The sequence below is a fragment of the Elgaria multicarinata genome, chromosome 1 (assembly GCF_023053635.1).
Source record: "Elgaria multicarinata webbii isolate HBS135686 ecotype San Diego chromosome 1, rElgMul1.1.pri, whole genome shotgun sequence".
Classification (NCBI taxonomy): Eukaryota; Metazoa; Chordata; class Lepidosauria; order Squamata; family Anguidae; genus Elgaria; species Elgaria multicarinata.
Genome location: NC_086171.1, coordinates 148,253,048 through 148,276,376, shown reverse-complemented (window position 1 = coordinate 148,276,376; position 23,329 = coordinate 148,253,048). Strand labels below are relative to the sequence as shown.

At 38.9% G+C, this 23,329-nt stretch overlaps 1 protein-coding gene across 5 annotated transcripts in view; it reads right to left on the bottom strand.

Annotated features, from left to right (window-relative positions):
• The window catches only part of EPS15 (epidermal growth factor receptor pathway substrate 15), a 61,260-nt gene that overhangs the window by 10,984 nt on the left and 26,947 nt on the right, over window positions 1–23,329 (bottom strand). For 2 of the 5 annotated variants that reach the window (XM_063139039.1, XM_063139006.1), the window contains exons 11-21: window positions 22,503–22,662; window positions 18,964–19,046; window positions 14,553–14,625; window positions 9,249–9,410; window positions 8,677–8,721; window positions 7,896–8,093; window positions 5,826–6,023; window positions 4,676–4,756; window positions 4,017–4,107; window positions 1,715–1,750; window positions 306–436 (exon numbers count right to left, since the gene is read on the bottom strand). In XM_063139039.1, the coding sequence (XP_062995109.1) occupies window positions 306–436; window positions 1,715–1,750; window positions 4,017–4,107; window positions 4,676–4,756; window positions 5,826–6,023; window positions 7,896–8,093; window positions 8,677–8,721; window positions 9,249–9,410; window positions 14,553–14,625; window positions 18,964–19,046; window positions 22,503–22,662 (1,258 nt within the window). Of the gene's footprint in view, window positions 1–305; window positions 437–1,714; window positions 1,751–4,016; window positions 4,108–4,675; window positions 4,757–5,825; window positions 6,024–7,895; window positions 8,094–8,676; window positions 8,722–9,248; window positions 9,411–14,552; window positions 14,626–18,963; window positions 19,050–22,502; window positions 22,663–23,329 lie in introns of all 5 variants that reach the window. The other 3 variants (XM_063139015.1, XM_063139031.1, XM_063139024.1) reach the window with 3 other exon arrangements.

The window sequence follows — 23,329 nt, the reverse complement described above, 5'->3', positions numbered from 1 at the left end:
GCAACTGTGACAACATCTCTCTATTTGGTTTTCAAAGTGCCACATGATTTAATAATTCTAGACTATAATTTCAGACCGAGGGAGCCAGACTGTCTAGGCACAGCACCTCAATTGACTTCTTACAAGGATGACAATGCAGCTGCGGAGATCAACGGCCAAATGCCCAATGCCTTTAAAACAAACATGTTAACAGAGGGAAGGAAACTAGCAGCTTTCCCTATGTTACTCTTTTGGAGGCATTTCATATCAAAGCCCAAAATGTTTGTAGAACAGACTTAGGACACATTCACTTCTCCCAGACTTACTGTGGAATTACTGCTATTGTTGGCTGCGCTGAAGGGGTCAATATTTCCAAAAGGATCTGTGGATGATTGCTTGAAAAAGCAGTCAGCAGCAAAAGGATCTGAACCTTTGAAAGGATCACTACCAAAAGGATCTTAAAGAAAACCAAGCCAAGATTACATTACTCAAGGCATCTTTAGCATTCTCCTGCTGGGAATATATTATATAGAAATCATAAAATATGCTCAGCTTTAATATAATCTTGCTTATTTAAGTAATCCATATCAATTATAATTCTCTGTTGTTTACAGAGTTAGCTTGTTATATGATTTCCCCCTATAAATGCACTCACTGTTCATTTACACCAATATTTGATTTATACAATATATGAATCCTTACAACGTGAACCATCCTTCCCTTCCCTGGGTATGTATTCACGTGAACTTATGTGAAGTGTGATCTCACTCTGCTACAGAAACTTTGGTAGCTTGCTTCCACAATCTTTTTTGCAGCCACTGGAACCACAGAAATGCTTGCAAGCTGTCATTATTGCCTGAATCACACATAACATTTGTTCAAGCATGGATCCACCCAAACTCCAGGCCTGCTTACATGTACAAGAGATGCATTGTGTGGATCAGTCTTGAAAGAAAACTTTTAAATTTGAGGTATATTTGGGGTGCTGGACAGTGGAGAGAGAACAGTAGGGTTTTTTTTAAAAAAAAATGGTTCGAGAAATCAAGAAGCAGTAGTGAGGGAAGAAATACCATTGTCAAACAGATGTTCTTAGAGTGCCTGAATATTAAGGAATTTTAAAAGCCTGGGAAATGAAGATGACAAAGTTAACAACACTATTAATCCACAATAGAAGGGATTAAATATTATGAAAAGGTCATGAAAAATAAAATGAAAATGCTTTATAATAATGACTTCAGCACAATGGGAGAAGGGAAGGAAAATGAATCTTACTGTAACTGCATTTAGAATTCTCTGAAAAGGCTTGAAATCCAATGGAAGATTCCTGAACTATTTTTTCAATAACCTTTTCATAATCTTTTTGGGATGTTCTCTTTTCCTTTCCCAAAATGGGAAGATTTGGCAGGCAATAGCATCCCATGGCCCCCTGCCAGATAGTAGAGGATGTTGGGTCTGAGCACTTTACACCCACAAACATTTTCTGTTGGAAGGAAGTTGCTGTGCCCAAATGTCAAAATTGGCCGTTTCTTGCCCTAAATAGAAAGTTGGCATTTGCCATAGCCCTCTCTGCAGAAATTCTCAGAAAACATCATTTCATGGCCTAATGTAACAAAGTTACTCACAGGTTATTATTAGTTGGTCTCATTACTAGTTTGAGTACTGTTAACAATCCCCACAAAGTTCTTTGAACATCCTGCGTCTGAACAATTGAAAGAAAGAAAAATGCAACACTCACCAATCTTCCCAAAAGGGTCATCCTTGAAAGGATCACCTATTTTAAAGAGTGAAACGCTGCATGTAAATAAACCTTCCCCATCACTTGTACAGAATCCTACAGGTAAGAACAAAGTAATACTTATGCACTGAGTGGGTTTGTGCCTGAACTTTCCAGAACTCCTTCAAAGTGCAAAAAGGACTCCTCCATGTCTAGTAGTTTTATTTACTTTTCAACCCATCAGGGAGAACAGGGAATATATTGACATTCCTCAGTTCTTTCAGGAAGCTGTTCTGCGGAAGCCCCTACATATACATTATCAGCTTCTACACTTCAACATCTCTTACTAGCTTTGTGAAAAAAGATGACACATTGCTTGCTTTTCTGGCATGGATATCTAAGGAGAATATAGGAACGTATACCTCCTCCCTCAGATGGCACAGCTCTAGGTCAGCATACCCACCCCTTCCTCCCAGGACTGCAAGTGTTTTCACTCTCCAAGGGCAGAAAGGAAGAAGCCAGGGGCAGCAATGGCAGCTGCATCTTCTGCTGTTTGGATATGTGTTCCTTTCTCCCTTTAATACTTGAAGGGGTTTGGGGTTCCAGAATGTATCACTGTGTAAACATTATTTTAACAATCCTTTTTAAAAATGTATAAACTTTTTTTATTGTGAATATCAACAAACAAAACAGAAAATGCATAGTGAAAACAGGAAAATAAAACCCATACAATCCTGACAGCAATAAGCGAACACAAACCTGGAAAAATTGACAATCTTCTCCCCATAATGGCAAAGCAAGGTTAGGAGTGCTTGCCTTTCGCTTAAATGTGAGGAAAGGCAGATATAAGCTCATTAGTCATGCGGGGGGGAGGGGAGACTGCACCTTCTGCTATGGGTGATTGTATAGCTATTACACAATTCCACAATGCAGAAGAACTGCATATTGCATGATATCATCTATAAAAAGCAAAGCCACTTCAGGAGGAAAGAACATAGTGTGGCGAAGCAACAGGGCTCGGGGAGGGTATTTAATTGATTCCTATTCCACATCATACACCACAAGGAGACCCTCCCAATGTGGTTTCAAATGCATGTTTGCATACACACACACAAAAAGGTATTAAAAACCCTGTGAGATGAGGAGGTACTTGGGCAAATGTTCCCTTCCTCCCCTGCTACTTCTCTGCTCCAAATTCCCTGTCCTCAGAAAGGATCTTGGGTTTGTTTTTGGTTTGTTTTTAAAAAAGAGCTGAAGAACTTTTATAAGTATTGGTGTGTGACACACAGTTAGCCCTGCACTAATGTGCCAAGGCTATTCTTATAAATCAAGAATTGTCAAAAGTGCTCTTCAAGAGAATAAACGCTTAATAAAAGTAATTTTACTACTATTTCCCCACATGAATTTTATCAGGAATTACCTAGGTAGATCGCTGCATGGTAAGTGCTGGCAATGTTCTTTATGCCACTTATCTGCCTTTCTGAACACAGTAGTCTGCTGATAGCACACGTGCCAATTATGAAAGGCGAAATATGACATTCTTAGTATCGCTTACTTAATCAGAGAAAATAGTTCAGCTTGATTTGACCCCTCCAATAGCCATTCAATGCTGTGCCTACGAAGTCTGTAGATCCGTCAACTACATATAGAAATGAATGGATTGGGAGGTGAAAGAGAAGGAGCCACTGAGAAAGCACACTGGAGCGAAGACAGGCCCAAGGAGGAAGGCTTGGCCACCTCCCAACTTTCTCCCCCAGCCGTGTCCTAAAAGGGCTTTTTTGCTTATACTTTGGCCCTTAGACCGTCTTTATTTTTATACTGTATTTGGCTTGGGGTTTTCCATTTCTATATTTTATTGCATTTTCCTGTAAATCACTCAAAGAACTTCTCTTGCTGTAGAAAAGCACAAAAATTGGGCAAACATTTTAAAATGAGAACTATGTACAGGATCCAATTGTGCCCCAGTGCTAGTGCAAATGACACTGCGCTAGCATAAACGGATGCTTGTGCAATCTAACTAGTGCTTGCTAGGGCAATGGGAAAAAGCAGTGTTTTGCTGCCAAATTTAGGGGCCCACATTACAATGTATTCTCATTGCCCTAGCAAGTGCTAGTTATGCTGTGCACGTGTTGGCTTATGCTAGCACAATGTCATTAGCGCTAGTGCTGGGGCACAGCTGGATCCTACCCTTAGCCTTTAGACCAATTCCAAAGCATTTGAGAATCCCAAATATCCCAGTTCTTGTATCTAATGACAATCCAATTTAGTGTCATTAATACTTTTCTTAGCAAATTACTACAAAAAGAAAGGACAGATTACTTACTACCAACAAAGGGGTCAGACTCAAAGAAGTCTAAATTGGATCCTGCAATCTGTTCAGAGAGCTGATGGGTTTCTTCATCAAATGGATCTTCCTAGGAGGAAAGACTTTCTTTATTGTTCAACCGTATATATCTTTATGAAGTCGATAATTAATCCTATTTTACATATGTAGAACTGAGGATGAGTGGAACATGATTTCCCCAATATCAATTAACACACTTGAAACAGAATGTTGGATCCAGAGATCCAGTCACTGAATTTCTAGTTATAGAACCTCCCAGTCATGGAATTTTGGGGTTGGCGGCAAAGTAACTTTAACTGACCCCCATTCCTTGAAATTTTTCTTTGGCGTGTTACAAAACTCTGCTGAAAAGAATAGGAGGTAGCACATGAGTTTGCAAGAGGAAGGGAGAAATTTGCAAAAAAATGCCTCCTCTCCAGCTTCCATGATCACCAGACCATCCACACGTAGAAGAAGCCCTTCTATTCAAAAGAGAACTGATCTGGAGCCAAGCCAGCGAATTAGCACTGAAATACTTCACATCACTTCTTACCCCACACCTACCCCATCAGAATTAAGAAATAAAACTCATTATGAACTCATGCACAAGTATTTAGACCCTTCACAGTGCTGTATTTTAAAATGCTGTTCAAACCCACTTTTTTGGTAACATCTGATGGCACGACCTCTTTCTCTTCTTCCTCTGCTTCTACATGCGTTGTTTCTGGACTATTCCTGGCCTTTTTTGGGTGGGGGGGGAAAGTAAATTCACACATGTAAAGTTTCTCTATGATATACAATATTTCTATGATATGCAACATTTTAGAGACTGAAGAGAGATGTATACTCATTAACACAACTGCTATTCACAATATATACATTTATGGCACATGTTCAATTCCAGTATCAGTGGCATTTACACAAACACATTTAATCAATATCAGAAGTGAAGCTTATAAGCGGTAGCTTATATATCTTCTATACATGTAGCTATAAGCAGCTGGAAGGAGCAGCACGTTGTATAAAAAGGAGCGTGCTTTATTATTTCTAACATTTAAGAATGACTCACATCCAGAAAAGGGCAATAAAACACAATCTAAAACCAGAGGTACTCTGTGGAGTAACAGCTTTTGTTTTTTCCAATTCCAGGAGGAATGTGCAATTTGTTCACCACTAATATCAGGACACAGAGAGCTAAAGAAATTTGCATGTTTTAATTGCATTGTATCATTTTCACAAAGGCAGCAGATGTTCCCTTTATTGGATACATTGTAGTTATAAGTAGACCAATAGTGTACCTCTAAAGTGTGAAAAATTTGAGACTGTCCTTGGAAAAGAATCTTTGTATATGGATTAGATATTTTACCAGTTTTGTTCTTTCTGGTGCTTATGCTTGAGAACATGAACGCAAACCTTGCTGCCCTCTGCAACCCTAAGGCTGAAAAATGATACCTTTCTTCAAGAAAATAGACGTTTTCAACACTTCTCTTTGTGAAAGAAAGTCTATGGTTCAAACTATGCCCCTTCTCAAATATCATCCTTAATATTACAATCTCTGAAAAGTGTGAACACAACAGAAGGAGATTAAGGCAGCACATCCAAACCTCTATTAACTGGTTGACTGAGGACAGCATATTGGCAAAGGAGTTAACTAATTCATCAATGCATACATGTATCCAAGTAAACTTTTTTTTTTACTTTCTTGGAAGAGAAACCTTATTGATAAGGTTGTTGTATTTATGAAAACTAAAGCTTGACTATATATGTTGAGCCAATTTTATAACTAAACCAGACACCCCAACTACTCACAGGAGATTCATGATTTATTTGTTCAGTATATGCTGAATTCTCTCTTTCAGCATTCTCATTAAAGTTAGCAGTTTCACTGCTGCTGTTGCTGAGGCTAGAATGATCTGCATTTCCATTAAGCAGTGTGCTATGTGGCTGAGCTTCCCAGTTAAACTGGCTGTTTTCCAACTCTTTCAGCTCATACAGTTTTGTTTCCACCTGTAAAGAGAAAATCATAAACATAGTCTAACAACAAAGAAGAGGATAAAAATAACACATGCAATATTTTACCCTCCTTTCATGTTCTTACATGCTTATTTTCAGAATTTAATTTTTAACTTAGCTTCCTCTGTAAGATGAAAACCGCTGCAGTGAACCAGACTTTTGTATAAATCTCGCAAATCTCTTGCAAAAAACCCTTATGTGGTCCCCTGCCTCTTTCCCTCCCAACTCTTTCAATAACTCAAAAATTCACCAAAATTAGAATGACCTTAATCCATAAATATACCCTTTGTGTGGCAAGTGTATCCAATAAGATGGGGAATGGTCATCATAAGAAATTGGGGGATAGATGATACTATGGCAATCCAAGTGTCTCCCCTCTTTCGTAGGAAACAGCTATACAAATTTACATTTTTATTCCATCCTTCTTCCAGAAAATTCAGATTAGTGTTGAAAAGACAAGTCCAGAAGCCTTGATATACTTGCTCTATATGTAGGCCTCTGTATGTAGTTTGGTTTTTACATGTGAACTGCATGATCAGATTGGAATAATACACGTGCCTGAATGTGCTGCAATGCTAAAACTGATATATCAGCAAGGAAATGCTTGATTGGCATTTCTAACTGTCAAGAACTCTTGATATGGAAGACAAATAAGCTAGGACTTGATAAGGAGGACTGACAATCCAGGTCAATCGGACACTGCCAGAAGAGTTATGGGCCATCTGTTAATAAGGTATAATGAAGATGTTTTCTTTGATCTGTCTTTGTTTTGCTTTAGAACTTTGCGAACTGCTAATTGGTTAAGATGCTACTATGTATACATATACCTGCTTTTCATACTGCCAACTGAGAAGTTCTTTGTCTGTAGGACTTTCTCCATACAGCTGTATTACGCTCAATAATCAGAGTTGCCTTACAACCATAGTGGATTTTTTTAATCTTTGACAGTGTGCAAGCTTTCATGCTTTTATCCTCACTGTTGTGAGAACATGCAGTGGGGGTGGGTGGGTCTACAGCTTGCTTTTGGCAGCATTTGATCAGGTTTTAAATAGGTCCTGGATTTTTCTTGTTGATTATTTAAAATTGTTTTAGATATGTATGTCTCTATGTGTGCTGTTTATTTATACGTTTGTATGTAAATGGTTTTTATAATGTATTTTTAATCTCTGTAAACCATCCAGAGAACTTCTGCTATGTAAAAAATGAAAGGAAATCCACACAATAGAACAAACATATGTGAGATGGATTCAGTTTGTGGAATACAAGCAGGTACACTCTAAATCTCTGAAGCAGACCAAAGAATTCTGAGCAAGCTTACTTTAAAAAACACACATACAACACCCCATAACCATAGCAGCAGAATCTTTTAGAACTACAGCTTCAAACAGCACAGGAAATTTCTACACATCTCAGTCCTGAAAAACAACAACCTCCTGTCCAGGTACTTGAAGTTCTAAAGCTTGGCAAGCCTTGAGTATTCTAACTTTTTGTTTAAATAATGACCTAAAGATTTCTGGTTATTTACAGTTATTTTACTATTATGATTAATGCTGATAAAGTAGCAATACGCACCTCTATGCTTTCGCACACACTGGCCCCGTTCAGACAACATGCTAAACCATGCTGTTTATCCACAAAATGGTTAACGGAATAAATTCCATTAACCATTTTGTGGTTAAGCAGCATGGTTTAGCATGTTGTCTGAATGGGGCCACTATGTGTCAAGCAACATTACAGCTTTAAAGATCAGAGTTATTCCCAACAATGCAGTGTATGTATCAACAGCAACTGAGGAAATAAGCACTGTAACAAGAAAAATGGAAAAGCCAACAAGGAAAATTGGTTCTCTTTTAGAGATGTCCTTACTGAAGTAATTTCTTGTTGTGAATCCTGAAGATCCTGTTGTAGCGGTCCTAGCTCCAATTTTCCTGTTTCTACACACTTCTCTAGCTCTGCTGTTTCCTGCTGTAGCCTGCTGAGCTCTTCTTGGGCTTTACTCAAGTCATTTTTATATGTTGAGATTTTGGACTCTTGATCTGTTATTTCTGTCTTTAGTGATGAAATCTGTAGAGGAAGATGAAGCAAATTAGGAACTTTAAACTTCCACCCCCATTTAAATACATACAGAGAGAGAGAGACAGACAGACAGACAGCTGAATTAAGTTAAACACATTTCACTGCAATATTCCAACAAGTACTGTTAATGTAAGAGTGCTTTTTATTGCAGATATTTGCCTCCTAAGAAATAGTTGTATCTATGAGGTATGGTTTGGAGATATGGAAAGTATACTGCATAAATGCTATCTCCACTGTCATCTTGGTTGGTCAGTCCAGACCCTGTGTTCTTGATTGCAAAACCACGGCTAGAAAGCTGGGAATCTGCTGCAGCTCCCTCCTCCTCCTTGGAATACTGTGATTTCCCTCCCGCCTTTCCTTAGTTTGTCTATTTTAGTAAATTCATGGCTACAAGTACTACAAATGTTATAACTGAACCGATGCAGCCACTTCGCAAACCTGCTGATTTTTAGATTTGATTATTAGGAACATAGGAAGCTGCCTTATAGTGAGTCAGACCCCTGGTCCATCTAGCCCACACTGAATGGCAGCAGCTCTTCAGAGTTTAGGCAGGATTCTTTCCTAACCCTACCTGGAGATGCTGGAGACTGAACCTGGGACCTTCTGCATTCTTGACCTAAACAAGCACATGCAACTTTAGTTTGAATGAACTAAAGTTATGTATTTCTTTTCTTACATTTCTAGAAACATATGATTACGTTTTAGCAACAAAGAGTTATTTTCATACAATGAAAGAGACAAAAACCTTGGGCATAGAAATTTGGATGAAGTAGGTCCATCCAAATCTAAGCCAGCATTAGCTTCAACAGATCTTAACAAAGCACCATAACAAACAAGTTTCAAAATGTTCTTACAGTCCCCACAAAGAACCTACAACCTGTGAATCAAATATTACAGTAACATGAACTCTTGGAAGCATGTTAATGAGTACCATATCACAATTATGGTGATAAATTTAAGGCTTAAATTTGAAACACATATTTAAGTAATCTTCAGTCTATGGCTCTTCATAAAATCTGGGAATAACAACCACATTCCCTATTCCAGCTATTCTCTTTTCCACATCAAGTATACACTACTATTGGTTCAGGGAAGAGATGCAAAAAATGTGCAGGTTTTCACAAATGAGCTACCAATGCCTACCAAATCAGCTTCCTCAGCACATTTTTGTCGAATGGTGTTAAGCTGCTCTTCCAGCTTAGCTTTCTCCTCGTCAAGACCATTAAGGATTTCCTCTGCTTCCTGCTTCTGAGCCAACAGCGTCTGCAAGCTATCGGTCTCCCTTTTTACTTCATCCTGAAGATCCTGATTTTTTTTTTAAAAAAAGTGAAAGTTGCAAACATTTATTGTATTCCTTTCTAAAGAAAAAGGCCCATCAAGAGAGAAAAGTATGCTCCCTTTTAGGCATTTTTAAACCTTGTGGTATAAATAGAACACAAAAAAGAAATCAAGAAATCCAATGTGGTGGTGGTGGTGGGGAATCCATTTCCAGGAAAAGGACAAGGAAAGCTCAACGCACACAAATAGATTACAGTAGTTAATATGTAAAAAAGAGAGACAGATGAAGTTTATGGGACATGCTTTCAGAAAGAAAAAACAAATCAGTCAAAATATAGGATAAATATAAAGTTAGCAATGAAAATAATGTGAGAAAAAGAGGTTGAAGGAAGAAAATAAGAAATGGAACATGCTCTGAAAATTAGCTGATATCTTCAGCACGTAACAACTGGCATGTTTAACTAGGATTCAACGAGTAAAAAACCTGGTAGAAAAAGGAAGGATGTACTTGGTGGTGGTGGTGGGAAGACCTCATACTTCCCGAGTTTACTTCTGGTGCAATTTGTAGGCCCTCACTCAAAAAAGTTGACCAGCAAGGGGGATGGATGCTATCCTGATCAGCCTTCCCCAAGAGAGAGATATTTGTCTAGACTCAGCATGATAGAAAGACCTGGCAAAATCTGTTATGATTCTTATATAAGAATATTTTAGTGTAAGGCTTAGTACTAGAGATCTATCAGACCAATTTTGCTCATTTTTGTTTTAAACTGAAGCTTGAGCAGTGTAGATGTGCAGAAAAAAATGAAACTTTGAAAATGTTCAAAGCTTGAGCTTTAGCAGCAATTAATTTCCTCCACACCAAACAGGCAGGGCAGCCCCTCCACCAGCGGGATGACAGACGGCCTTGCTTGGCCAATTAGTAAGGCTATCAATGCCAGTGGGGAGGGGACAGAGGTGGCCAATTACGGCATGCAAGGGAGGGGGCAGGCCCACACCACATGAACATTTCGGATGGGGAATTCACTATGCATGAGACACTTTTGCATTATTCATTACCCCTTCTATGGTAAGGGGACTGAGTTGCAAAAAAGGAACAGACCTACCTAAGAACGTAAGAAGTGCCATGTTGGATCAGACCAAGGGTCCATCTGGTCCAGCAATCTGTTCACACAGTAGCCAACCAGCCATCGGCCAGGGATGAACAAGCAGGACATGGCGCAACAGCACCCTCCAGCCCATGTTCCCCAGCAACTGGTGCACATAGGCTTACTGCCTCGAATACTGGAGATAGCACACAACCATCAAGGCTAGTAGCCTGTAGGAATTTATCCAATCCTCTTTTAAAGTCATCCAAATTGGTGGCCATCACTACATCTTGTGGTAGTGAGTTCCATAATTTAACTATGCGCTGTGTGAAGAAGTACTTCCTTTTAGTGAGCATGGCAACATGGACTTTTCACTAGTTTTCTCTAGTGAAAAGTTCCTCTAAGAATTGGTGGAGACAAAACCCTTAAATCCATTTAGAATTTTGCCGGGTAGAACTTCCCAGCATCACTACTAGAGGCCTATTTAGATTAATATAGGATATCTTACACATTGGACTAGTTGTTGTTTTTTACAATGTTTTAAAAGATTGTTAGAGTCATGTCCTCACAAGGCAACTTTGAACAGATAAATCACAGTATGATTCAGAGGTAACATTAAACCATGTTTTTGCATGTAGTGACTATATGAATGAACCCTGAAGGACCTTCAGGCTCTCATACTTTCTTCTCACCTCATGCACTGCAGTTCCTTCCCTCCCTCCAATACTAGTTTACAGTAAGCCATAGTTTGCCATTTCACCAAAACCGTCAAGGATTGCCACAGGATCAAGAAAGAAGGGAACCATGATGCACCAAGGGGTGGATGGGCACGCCCGAGAGTCCTTCAAGGCTCATTCATATAGCACCAAGTCATGGTTTGGTGTTAGTCTGAATCAGCCTACTGAGCTCTGTATGCATCTTGGAGATTTAATGTTTTCTTCCATTATCTGGAGAATTCTACCTACATCTGTCCATGTATTGAACTTTCCTTGCCTCACACAAAATCGGAGGGATGCATGTGTATTATTAGATTCCTGGAAAGTACTCATGGCATACGGAATTTAAAAAATAATAAACAAAAGACCCTTTCTTCAGGCGCACCTCCACAATCTGAGTGCAGTGGGTAGCAACAGGATAAGTGCCTAATTAGTGGTGGTACACTGACTATGGAATACTCTCCCAAGGGAAGTAAACCCGGTACCTAACAGTGTCATTTCAGTGCCTTTAAAAAAAATTCTCTGGCTTTTTACTTCTTTGTACTTTGGTTTAATGCTGGTTGATATTTGTTTTCAGTCCCGCTGTCTGCTCCTTATTACTCTTTTATATTGTGCTGTTTGAACATTCTTGTAGTTTTAAGTTTTTGTAAGTCACCCTAGGAACTTGTGAAGGATGGCTATTACATTAATGACATTATCAGAAAGCTACGTATGCTATCAAGGCTGCATGAAGACCTGCAAGGAAAAGGTGAGCAGAATTACTATTCACTGTGTTTGAGTGTGTGTGTGTGAAAAACTGAGGTGATTTGGGGGCGGTGATACTAAACTGGGACTAGGTTATGTAAATAAAAGTCCTGTACTAGAAACAAGAGTTTTGCTCCAATCTCATCATAAACCATATATCCTATATGTATAAAAATTAAATTATACTTATATTCAATACAAGTCATATATAATCTATACTCATACAAAACTAAAGCTCAACACAGATACCATAGCATTATTTTTTTTAAAAAAAGTCAAAAGTTGCATTGAAAGTGTGCATGTATGGGGGTGGAGGGATGAGGAGGATGCTATATACTAGTATTAATTAAAAGGATCTTTCCACATATGTGCTTTGTATGTCCACATCAGAACATATTGCTGGAGATATGTAACATATATTGCTGGAGGAATCAAACTTTCTGAAGTATATTAATCGTGGCATTTTAAGAGAAAATCAAAACCATCAATCTAAAGTGAAGTCAGCTATGTGACTTTACATTAGAAACCTTATTTATTATGATCTAGAATGGATATGTAGTTTCACAACCTAGTTTCTAAAAGGAAATTAGATGTGTACATACAGTTTCTAGTAAGAAGGTATTTGAAGATCTGAATAACAGCAGATATATAGAAGAACTACCTTTCAATCTGATCAGTGTTTTATTTCTAAAATTTGAGCTGATTCTTGATCACTTTCAGGTTTAGTAGTCATGATATTTACTTTACGGTAGTGCTACACTTGCTTTTTCAAGTTATTTCACTGATTTTACAACAGCATCTTTTGAGACGCTCAAATGTAATTCACTTAATGCTCACCCTTGTGCCTGTTATAACAACATAATTTAAAAATAAGCCTCTCACTCAGAAATGTAAAGCATTCTTTTAACTGGAAGAAATAAAATAAGGAGCCTAGCTTACACACACAGATTGGTAGAAAAGGAAATATACTCAATGTCTGCCCCACCATAAGAAAAGTAAGAAACTTCCCCAGTGGGGGAGCCTTTCTTACATTACCATCTTAAACATTTGTGTTCCAACAAGTTTCTTGGAAACACTGCAGATTTAGTCTTCATACTAACAGAACTGTGTACGTAAGTTTAGAGGGACAGGTAGATCAACAACAGGTCTAGTAGCCATTGATAGCTGGAAGAGAAGGCTATCAATGGCTACTAGCCCGGATGATTATATGCTACCTCTAGTATCTGAGGCAGTAAGCCTGTGTGCACCAGTTGCTGGGGAACATGGGTGGGAAGGTGCTGTTGCACCATGTCCTGCTTTGTTGATCCCTGGTCGACAGCTGGTTCGCCACTGTGTGAACAGATTGCTGGACTAAATGGACCCTCGGTCTGATCCAGCATGGGACTTCTTATTTTCTCATGTTTTTAACAGTCCATATCACAAAAAAAAGGCATCCACATGTAGCATCTAGTTCAAATCAGACTGGGTCCAACATATGTGCACATCAGAACAGTCCCCCTGCACTAGACATGCATCTTCTAAATCAGGGGTGGGCAACCTGTGGCCCTCCAGATTTTTTGGCCTACAATTCCCATCATTCCTCACTACTGGCTAGAGCTGATGGGAGTTTTAGGCCAAAATATCTGGAAGGCCACAAGTTGCCCAACCCATTTTCTAAATCCTAGGATTCATTTTCTGTTATTGAACCTTCAGTATTATAAGGATCTTTAAGGAGAAGCCACAAGGGAAAAGAAAATTTCTTCAACCATCTGAATTCCTGGGTGTGTATTATGCATTAATATGATCAGAATAGTGAGGTGGGGAGAATCCTTTAGACAGACATGGTTTTATTGAACTGGCCTGCTTCAGGCTTCACGTTTAATGAAAGGAATATACAGGCTACAAATCAGAATTATTTTGCTATCATTAAGACATGCATTTCTGATTACCTAATGAAAACCCCTGCTTCATCACCATTTACCAGCCAAAACAGCTCACAGCTTTGTGGAAAATACTGTCTAAATTTGTTTCATCAGAAAAAAGCATTGTAACAAAAACAGGGTTAATAAATGGGGGGGGGCGGCTCAATCTAAAAAGACATTCCAAAAAGGGAGGCTGGATTGGGCACATTTTTCAAAAAAGCATCTATATATTTTTCAAACAAGCATACTAGATTTATTTACATTACAAGACAGATCAAATAATTCCTTAAACACTTTGGGTGCAATTCTATAAATACATATGGGAAATTTCAATTAGATCAATGGCTAGATTAATTAGATCAAACTAGAGGCAGGTTTGCAGCCTTAATGGGTATACGTCTAGGTGCAAGCCCTTATTTTTATTAAAGATGAAAATTTTTAACGTATTAAGGTACATGGTGCTTAAATTGTAATACCATCCACCAGACAAGCATCTAACATAAAGAAAATGCCATACTTTCCTTTGCGTAGTATGTCTCTTGTCAAGTAGTATTATCTTATAATTTAATATGATCTTTTCATTCAAGTCTCATTTCCAAAGGCAATAAAATATTTTCATCAATATATGCGTAACCCTGTCCCCCTTACAATATACTTGCTAAAAGGACACTTCAAATTGCGATATATTTCTTAATAAGCTCTAAGTCAGCCAAATTCAATTACCTGGATCTCATTCGTTCTCTGTTTGATAGTGTCTTCTTTTTCCTTTAGATCTTGCTCCACAGTATTTTTTTCCCTAGAAGACCAGCAAACAATACAAGAATATTTAAGAACATCAGCTACACCAGGAACCGTTATCCAGCCCCCTAAGCCAGTCTCTCTTTTTAAGTACATAGTGGAACATTAAGTCTATAGGAGACTGTTTTTGTTCCTTTATGTACAAAACACAAAACAAAAGCTCTACATATGTCAAAAATTAAAACACAAAAGATGTCCACTCTCCCGTTCATGGGTAGGTGGAAATAACAGCTTAAAGAGAAAGCAGAGGGAGAGGGATTGAGGATGAAATCAATGAAATACTGTCTTCAGTGATGTCACTGTTGCTATGGAGCAATTGTCTGGTGAAAATGGGGAGGGATTGCATCAGCTCCCATCTGTTTAACCCTTCTAGAACCAGAATTGTTGTTCTAAAAAGCTAGCATATAATCTTTATGTATAATATATAATCTTTGCCAGCACATTATTTTCTTCCTATAAAAGTACTAATATTCATGTTGATAGTAGTGTATTAATTATAAGAACAAATAGTGATGTGAACACTAATTGCATCAGGAAGCAATTATACACAGAAGGTTCCTGCTCATGGGATGAATCCAAAAACTACAAGCAGGAGGGAATAGCTGCTAGAACAATTTTTGATACACTTGGGGGCAAGTGTTAACAGAAAAGTTCACACTGGGAAAAGATAGGTAGATTCTACAGCAGTTCTCATGCTTCCACAACCTATAGCACAAGTGGTGAAAGATAGTGGAGTCTATTTCCGTTTTCCTCATGGAATGTTCTAGCATGAGGTTTAAGGTAGCTCTTCCATAAGCAGAAGACACCTTCATAATGTAGGAGGGTACCTTTTGATCCAGCTGCAGCCACACTAGGACACTTTTATACACTACATGATTCACAGTTTCTCTCATACTAGTCGCCATGGCTGCCAGCAGTCCTGTTCCTCTCGAACTTTCAGAATTTTCTGCATGTCTATACTGCTCAAGCTTCCATTTAAAACAAAAATGAGCAAAATCGGTCTGATAGATCTCTAGTAATAAACCTTAAACACTATACTCTTATATGGATGCTGGTGCTAATGTAACCTGTTACAGAGGGACTCCAGTTATGCTGGCACTAAGGCATGTGCAGTATGCACTATGAACTTAAGTGAGCATAGCCTGGAAGGTGTTCTAGAACTCATCATCATCATAGTTCATTTGCATCTTGTTTTCCCCTCTCAAATCAGCTAATAACATCATATACAGAATACATTAATTTCCACAAAGAACTGCCACAAAGTTGACGGAGCCAAAAAATATATCACAGGGCTTTTGTTGCTCCTTTGCTTCACAGACACTCACCCCCATCTCTACCATGATTAAAGGTGGCTAGGAGACAGATATTTGGGAGAACGAAGGAAATAGGAAAGGAAGAGAGGTTTTTCTTCTTTGAGGGGATAGGGCTAGGGGAGCATTGAAGGAAATTAGAGATTAAAAAGTTAATACAATATTACTACCACCACCACTAACACTACAACAAATGCTAGTTTTAAGAACTGGGGATAGATGGAAGGGATAAGGAAGAGAAATAGTTACAGGAGGAAGTGAATGTAAAAATAGCAGGGAGAAGTGTTGAAATAAATTTTCAGTTTGGGTGGGGGGAAATAGGATACAACTCAAATATGAAAGGAGAAGTTATCACAAGAAAGGAATAGAAATCCTTTGAGACGGGGGGGTGGGGGTGGGGATATAAAATAAAAACCCTTCATTTACAGCCTCTGGACCAGCAATTCTGCCTAAATTGAAGAAGCTGAGTCACAATACCTCCAAAGCTAATGTCTGCAGTTCGCTCTAGGAAAGCTCAACTATGGCGCTCCTGCCACAAGGAAATCACTGTAGCAAAGAATTTAGTACTTTCCAAAGAGGGTTTAGATAACTAAAAATGTTATCAGTAATTGCCAGATGATTATGCCAAACCTTGCCTCTATCCATTGCTATTAAAACTTATTCTAACCCTGCACTTTCATTTTGTGACTAGTGGGCCCCAGCAATCTTCACCTTCCCATGTGCACCCTGGTAGTAGAAAGTTAGAGAATCCTTGTTTTAAGTTATTATGGGTCCATCAAGCTCTTTGTTCCCTTTGTGTTGAACCCTATATCTGCCTCGGAGTTTGAGCAATTGTTGTTCAACTTCCTTTTTGGATGTCCCTCACATTGCCGTGTCTCAGCTCTGGGGAATACACCAATTGGTACATAAAACCAAATCAGCTTTCAAACCATTACATGTGAACTGGGGAATGCTAGAAGTTGTAGGAAATTCTTCTGTCTAAACATGCATAGAATTGCACCCTTGATCTTTTGTATATTGTGTCTAGTGTACTTTTCACTGCCCATTCGAATGACTAAGTGATGCTTTGATGATTGTAAACAATCCATAGTAGTTGTACCATTATAGTAACTTTTCTCTCACCTCACAGTTGAACACCATTAAGCAATAATTTCAGGGAAGAAATAGCTCATAAAATTGATATGGGGGTAGGGAATCATCCAGCAAGTATTTGGAGATAGGCCAAATAACATCAGTTTCCATTAAATTTTCCACAGACTCAGTTCCTCAGTCTCTTCCCAAACTACTAATGAAAGGTTCAAAAATAGCCCCAAGTCCTTAGACATTCTCTTGGTAAGTATTCATGAATTTCATTAGTCCCAACAGCCAGTCTAAGCTACCACTTGATCAATGAGTGATAGGTTTCCCTTGCCAAAATACTCAAGACAAAGAAAAATCTCATATGCAGGTTTGCATCCGGTCTTACATATCTTCCCTGCACTATTACTGATGAGTTCTCCCCACAAGAGACTAAGACCATAAATAACACAAGAAATTAATATAAGTTCCTATAATCAGACAAGGCAGAAGAAACTTAAATAAACAATGTACAGTAGATCATATAAAGGAACAGCCTACTCAAGGGAGAGAATTCACACAACAAGGAGAATTCAACATACGTCTCCTTCCATCAGCTCCAAGTTGCCTCATTTCTCCTTCTCTAACTAAACCTGCTCCCTGCTTCTCTGAAGTTAATACCCCATTTCCTTTTGGAAGCCATCACATTGTTTTGATTTAAAAAAAACCTAGCTACTGATACTAGGATAAGCAGCTGTTGTTCCCTCTCCCCGTTTTGGAACTACTGCCATAGAACATAGCGTCTGATTATTATCACCTGCTCTAAAACTCTGGAGGCAAAGAATAAAGCTTGTAGATCAACACAGCCAACCAGAATTGAGACTAAGTTTGGAGCAAGAAATTGAGCATGCAGAGTCCTGCTATAGATTTGAAAATTATTGAAAGTCCATCAAGACATGAGCAACAGTAAGGGGAACATCACATGGCATGCATATAGGTGGCACTTCCCCACCCAATAGATACAGATGGGTAGACTGCAAATTGTCAAACCAGATTTTTGGGAAGCCTATAAAAAGAGTTTACAAGTTGCTTATATTTCAACTACCAGTAAGGACAGCAAAAAGCATAACTAAAACTTGAAAACAGGAGCCATGTAGTTAATTTGGCCCAGTTCAGAGGCCATGAACTGCTTGGCAACATGCCACAGGCTCATGAGCTCCCTTTTCTGCATCATGTGGGTTTCCACCTCCACTTCCTGGTTTTCTTCATCCACATTTGCCATGTCATTCCAATAGGCAAACAGGTTATCACATTGTCTCCAAGTCAATGGTTTGAAGTAGGATCACAACCCATGGTTTGGAGGCAGTGCTAACCATAGTTTGTCAACTCAGACTTCACAGCAAACAATGGTGAGAGAAAACCAGGAAGTGGTTGAATGAATCCAAGTGCAAGACTGCAACATGGTTTAGAAGCTCAAGGTTGGACATCTGAAAACTGGGCCATTCCTTGAGGGTCTGCCTCATTTCTTCCACACTAGACCCCCTTGTCTGTCTCTGGCCCCTGGCCATTCTCCTGCTTTGCTCACAACTGGAGCCAGCTATGGGGGGGGGGGGGGGAATCTACACTACTGCCTTTAAAGCTCTTTAAAGCACTTTGAAACGTTTTGAAAACTGTATAAGCAGTGTGTCCTGGGCCCCAACAGTTGTCAAAACTGTTATAAAGTGCTTTAAAGCGCTTTAAAGCAGTAGTGTAGATCCCTCCGTCTAGCTCCTCTGTCTGTCTTCCACAAGTATGTTCAAATCTATATCAGCCTTAAAAAGCTGATAATATGTTGTTGCATTACATCGGTCTCACTGAAATCCCATGCCTGATTATTATTATTTGTGGCTATTACAGTTTTGAAGTATAAAGTGCAGAAATACTAAAGATTAAATGAAAATGCTGCAAACAAAATAATTATTTTTACTTACTTCTGTAGGTCAACTATTTCATTGCTTAAAGTATCTAGCTCTTTGATTGCAGAAAAATCTGCTACAGGACTCGGTCCTAACGTGTTCTGCAAGATAAAGAAAATGTGGTTTGTCTCTAATCTCTATCAGAATGGGCAACCCAATTTGTCGTGGTGCACACAACCCTGACAAGGAGGCAAAGATAGCCTGCTTTGCCCAAAGCCCGTTAGAATTTTACATATGGTTAGAAAATTACATATGGCTCCAATTTCTGCACTTGTAACAGTGAATTCCGCAGTTGCATTTGTGAACTTACAGTGCATTACACAGCAGGCATGAGGATATGAGCTATTCACCTTCCTATACAAATTTGAGAGTAGAAAATGAAACTGTCAAAGCCCAGATTAGAATGCAATTTTAATCAGAGAAAGACACTTGTTTAGAAGGTAATTCCAGGTTCACAAGTACAGTTCTACTTTACTAACAAGATATGTCATTGCTGAATTCCTTGTTACAATCCATTGTCCTGGTAAGACTTATAACTCTTCTTCCTTCAACTACCAGCGGTACAACTACTGTCTACGTTACTAAGTCATATAATCAGTTGATTACGGCGGAATGTGCCCACACAGAAGCTGTATTACTCTACGGTATTTTGGCCATTCACTGACTATTTGTTAATTAAGTCAAATGTGTAATTCTGAGGTTAAATACATCTTATATCAGGGCATATTCAACCCCAAGTAATTGATGCAGAAGATAGAAAAAAAGGATAAATAAAACAGCTCTAGGACTACTATCTTTATATAGATATCAAAATCAAGTATATAGCATACTATTCTTTTAACCTGTTGATTGTCTTACTATGATTTTAATTTTTGTGAACCGCCCAGAGAGCTTCGGCTATTGGGCGGTATAGAAATGTAATAAATAAAATAAAAATAAAATAAATATTCTGTCAAAATATTCAAATATAACAGAGACCTTGGGATGGGAATAGCTATATGAAAACAGGATTACTTCTTTGAGAACTAAGCAGCATCCTGCTGTTTCAAAGAAAATGTGACATGAGAAAGATGCTCATTATTAAACAGTCAATATTGGAAAAGTGAAGAATCTCTAACCTTGAGATGGCAGATTTAAGAAACTGACAGTATAATAAAGATGTAAAGGAGAATGGTGCAGAATGGAAAATATAGTCCAAACTAGGAAAGACATAGGAGGAAAGCAAACATACAAAAAAGATTAGTAAAGCAAGAAATAAAAGCAGGCTGTTGTTGTTTTTCAAAATAATGCAAAAATAAACCTAATATTATTGAATTCCAACAAAATGCAAAACCTTTATGTTTCATTTCTGGGCAAGAAATTCAATTTATTTTGAAGATAGTACCGCTGAGCACAACCAAGAAGAAACCGTCTAGTGCCAATAAAAGAAGGAAACATTGGCACAAATACAGATCAGATTTTTCTGTGATGTTTTGTTTTTTACAGCAACACAACCACCAAATATAAGGAATGGCAATTAAATCTTTTTAAAATAGAAATTATGGCGTATAATTGGTTTAAATGAAGAGGTTAGGAATCATGCAGTTCCTCAACACAAACACATATGACAAGATCAGGGTGAGGGTGGCAGGGTCATGGTGAAACACCCACTTTCCACCTTTTCCATCTCGATAAAGCCATCCTAACAAGGTAACTGAAGAATAAGCTTTTCTTCAGCCTTAAAGTCCTGTTCATTCAGTGACAGGGTTCACACAACACGAGTGTGGTCAATAAGCTATGGTGGCTTGTTAACCACCCTCAACACTGGGTGTGGCATGTCATGACATCTGAACCTAATGGGTGGCTGGTGTGATACTAACCATCCAGAAGCCACCGTTAACCACCCCAGTCACCCACCCTTGCCAGATTTTGAGAAAGGGATAGATGAATTCCTCGCACTGTATGAGTTGCTAGATTGCCCAGGGAATGCTGTGGGTTGCCTGTCCCGTTAGTGAGCCACCATTTTGCATAAAAATTGTAGTTTGTGCTTTCCAGAAATCAAATGTCATGTAAAAAGCAGTCGTAAAGGGGCCATTTATTCAACATTATAGGCACAAATGACTATTTACACCTGTAATGTTGCGTAAATGGCTCCTTCATGGCCATCATTTACATAATATTATATTTCTGGAAATCCCTGGGCTGCCATTTTTACACAAAATGGGGGTTCACTAAAGGGATGGGTGAGCACCTGGTGAATGGGTTTTGGTAGATGGCACTGGCAGCTTGGTGAGCGGGGTCTGAGTGGTCAGGTGGAGGCGGGGGAGTCTGTCGGACTCCATCCCCCCATGGACTCCCGCAACATCTCTATTTGGACATCATAGCAAGCCACACCAGGAGAAGGAAATTAAATTAATTAGGTAGCATGTGCAGAAATTATTAACAAGCCACCGTGGCTTAGTAACCATCCTGGTGTTGTGCGACTGGCCCAATATGTATATACATATAGTTATGAATATATGCAAAAAGAAAAGTATTTATGGGAAGCAGAGGCAGAGTTCACCTCTCCTTGGGCTGTAGTTCCTTATTTCAGTCGTGTTCTTGTTTGAATGGGAGGTTGACTGGATTTTCTCCAACTGCTTGGGGAAGCCTCATTTGTGTGGCACCGGCTCTTCCATGCTTATATGCTCTGCCCTGTTACCTGGCTCAGATCCAAATCCATTGTGACACTTATTAGGTTTTTCCTTCCTCCATGCAAGGCTCTATTTGATCTGTCTCCTCAGCCCATCATTCCATTAATCACCTCTGCCATCTATCTTTCTCCTTCCTTCCTAGCTTTCATTCTTCTCCTTCTTGGCATTTAACCATTTAACTTCACCAAGTAAAAGTCCTGCCCTAAATTCAATATCCCCAACCACCTGACAGACATCCCGATGAAGCTGTTTCCAAATATATTAGCAGCCAGAGCCCACCATCAGTCCAAGAGTGGCTTGTCATCATGTTGTGACACTAACTCACCCCAACCAGACCCTTTCTCAGGTGACAATGTATTATTTAAAAAATATGAATGAGGAAACAGTATTTATGTGTAAACAATACTTCCTGACCAGGTGTTCCTTGCATATGCAGAGACTCCAACATGCAAGTGACTTTTTCCCTTGAGTGCAACACTGGGAATAATTCTGTATGTATGTCTCCATTGTGTACATGGAACTACCACCAATATTTTATTGACTCTCATCCACCCTAGCATTGTCCTGAATCATTACGATCTCTAGGAGCTTATGAGAACATGATAGTATCAGATTAAGCTGACCATCCTTCTGCTGGTAAACATCAAATAGGTCCCTTTCCCCAACAAATTCCTTCAACTCTTCATTTTGTTTGTTTAAACAAACCATATGTGTCTGCTTGGTTGGCCAGTGATGAAGAAGGAATTACCAATAAAATAATAGAAGGCACTGAACTGATTAACGTATCTCTGTTAAGCGGCACAGTTTAAATCACTGTACACACTTCTTTCAAGGTCATAGGTTAAATATCCAAATACTTGAGATCTTTCATAAAATGCCAAGTGTCACCTTTTGTAGAGCTCTCTCTGATGGAGGAATCATATCTACAGTTAGCACCTGAGGAGGATCAATGCCCTTTGTCAGCTTCTGATTGATGAAATGGAAGGCCAAAGCAAACTGTTCCTTAGAAAGCTTCCCACAGTCCTGTGTGTCACAGAGAGCCCTGTAGAAGCCAAAGGGAGATAAAGAAAAAATAATAATATTAACTTGCTATCCAGTATGAAAATTATGTATTTTTCACAATGAGGAGGATTCTGACATCACAGCGTGGTTTCGGTACTTTTAAACAGTTTTACATACAGTAGCAGACTTTGGGGAAGAACAAACGTGGGTGGGAAATTCAGGAAGCCTCCAGATGGCCACTGTCAGAAAAATCCTGGACTAGGCAGACCGTTGTCTGAGCTAGCAAACAATTCTTACAAGAAAAGGTGTATAGCACTTCCTTACTTTTTATATTGAATGCAGATGTACAAACCAGTGTTTCTTTTCCTGAGACAAGTAAAACAAGCTCTGCTTTACTTAATAAGTTCTATGAGGCCATTACAATAATGTTTCAGGGAAAAATAGACCTGACTGAGGTAAATAGATCGGAACATTGGTCACTTACTATGAAGGTTCCTTCTGGTTTGGTGTGATGAAGGCATCCACAAATGGGTTAAAGTCTGAATTACATGACAAAGCTTTATCACAGTGTTAGAGAAGAGGCCTCTTCTTTAGTTCTATCCCATGCCTAAGGAAAGATGTGATAGATACTGAGGAGCCCCCAAATCAGATGAGAAGGATGTTGAAAGGAAGGAAGCCTTCCTCAATGACAGGTTGCGGCAGAATTG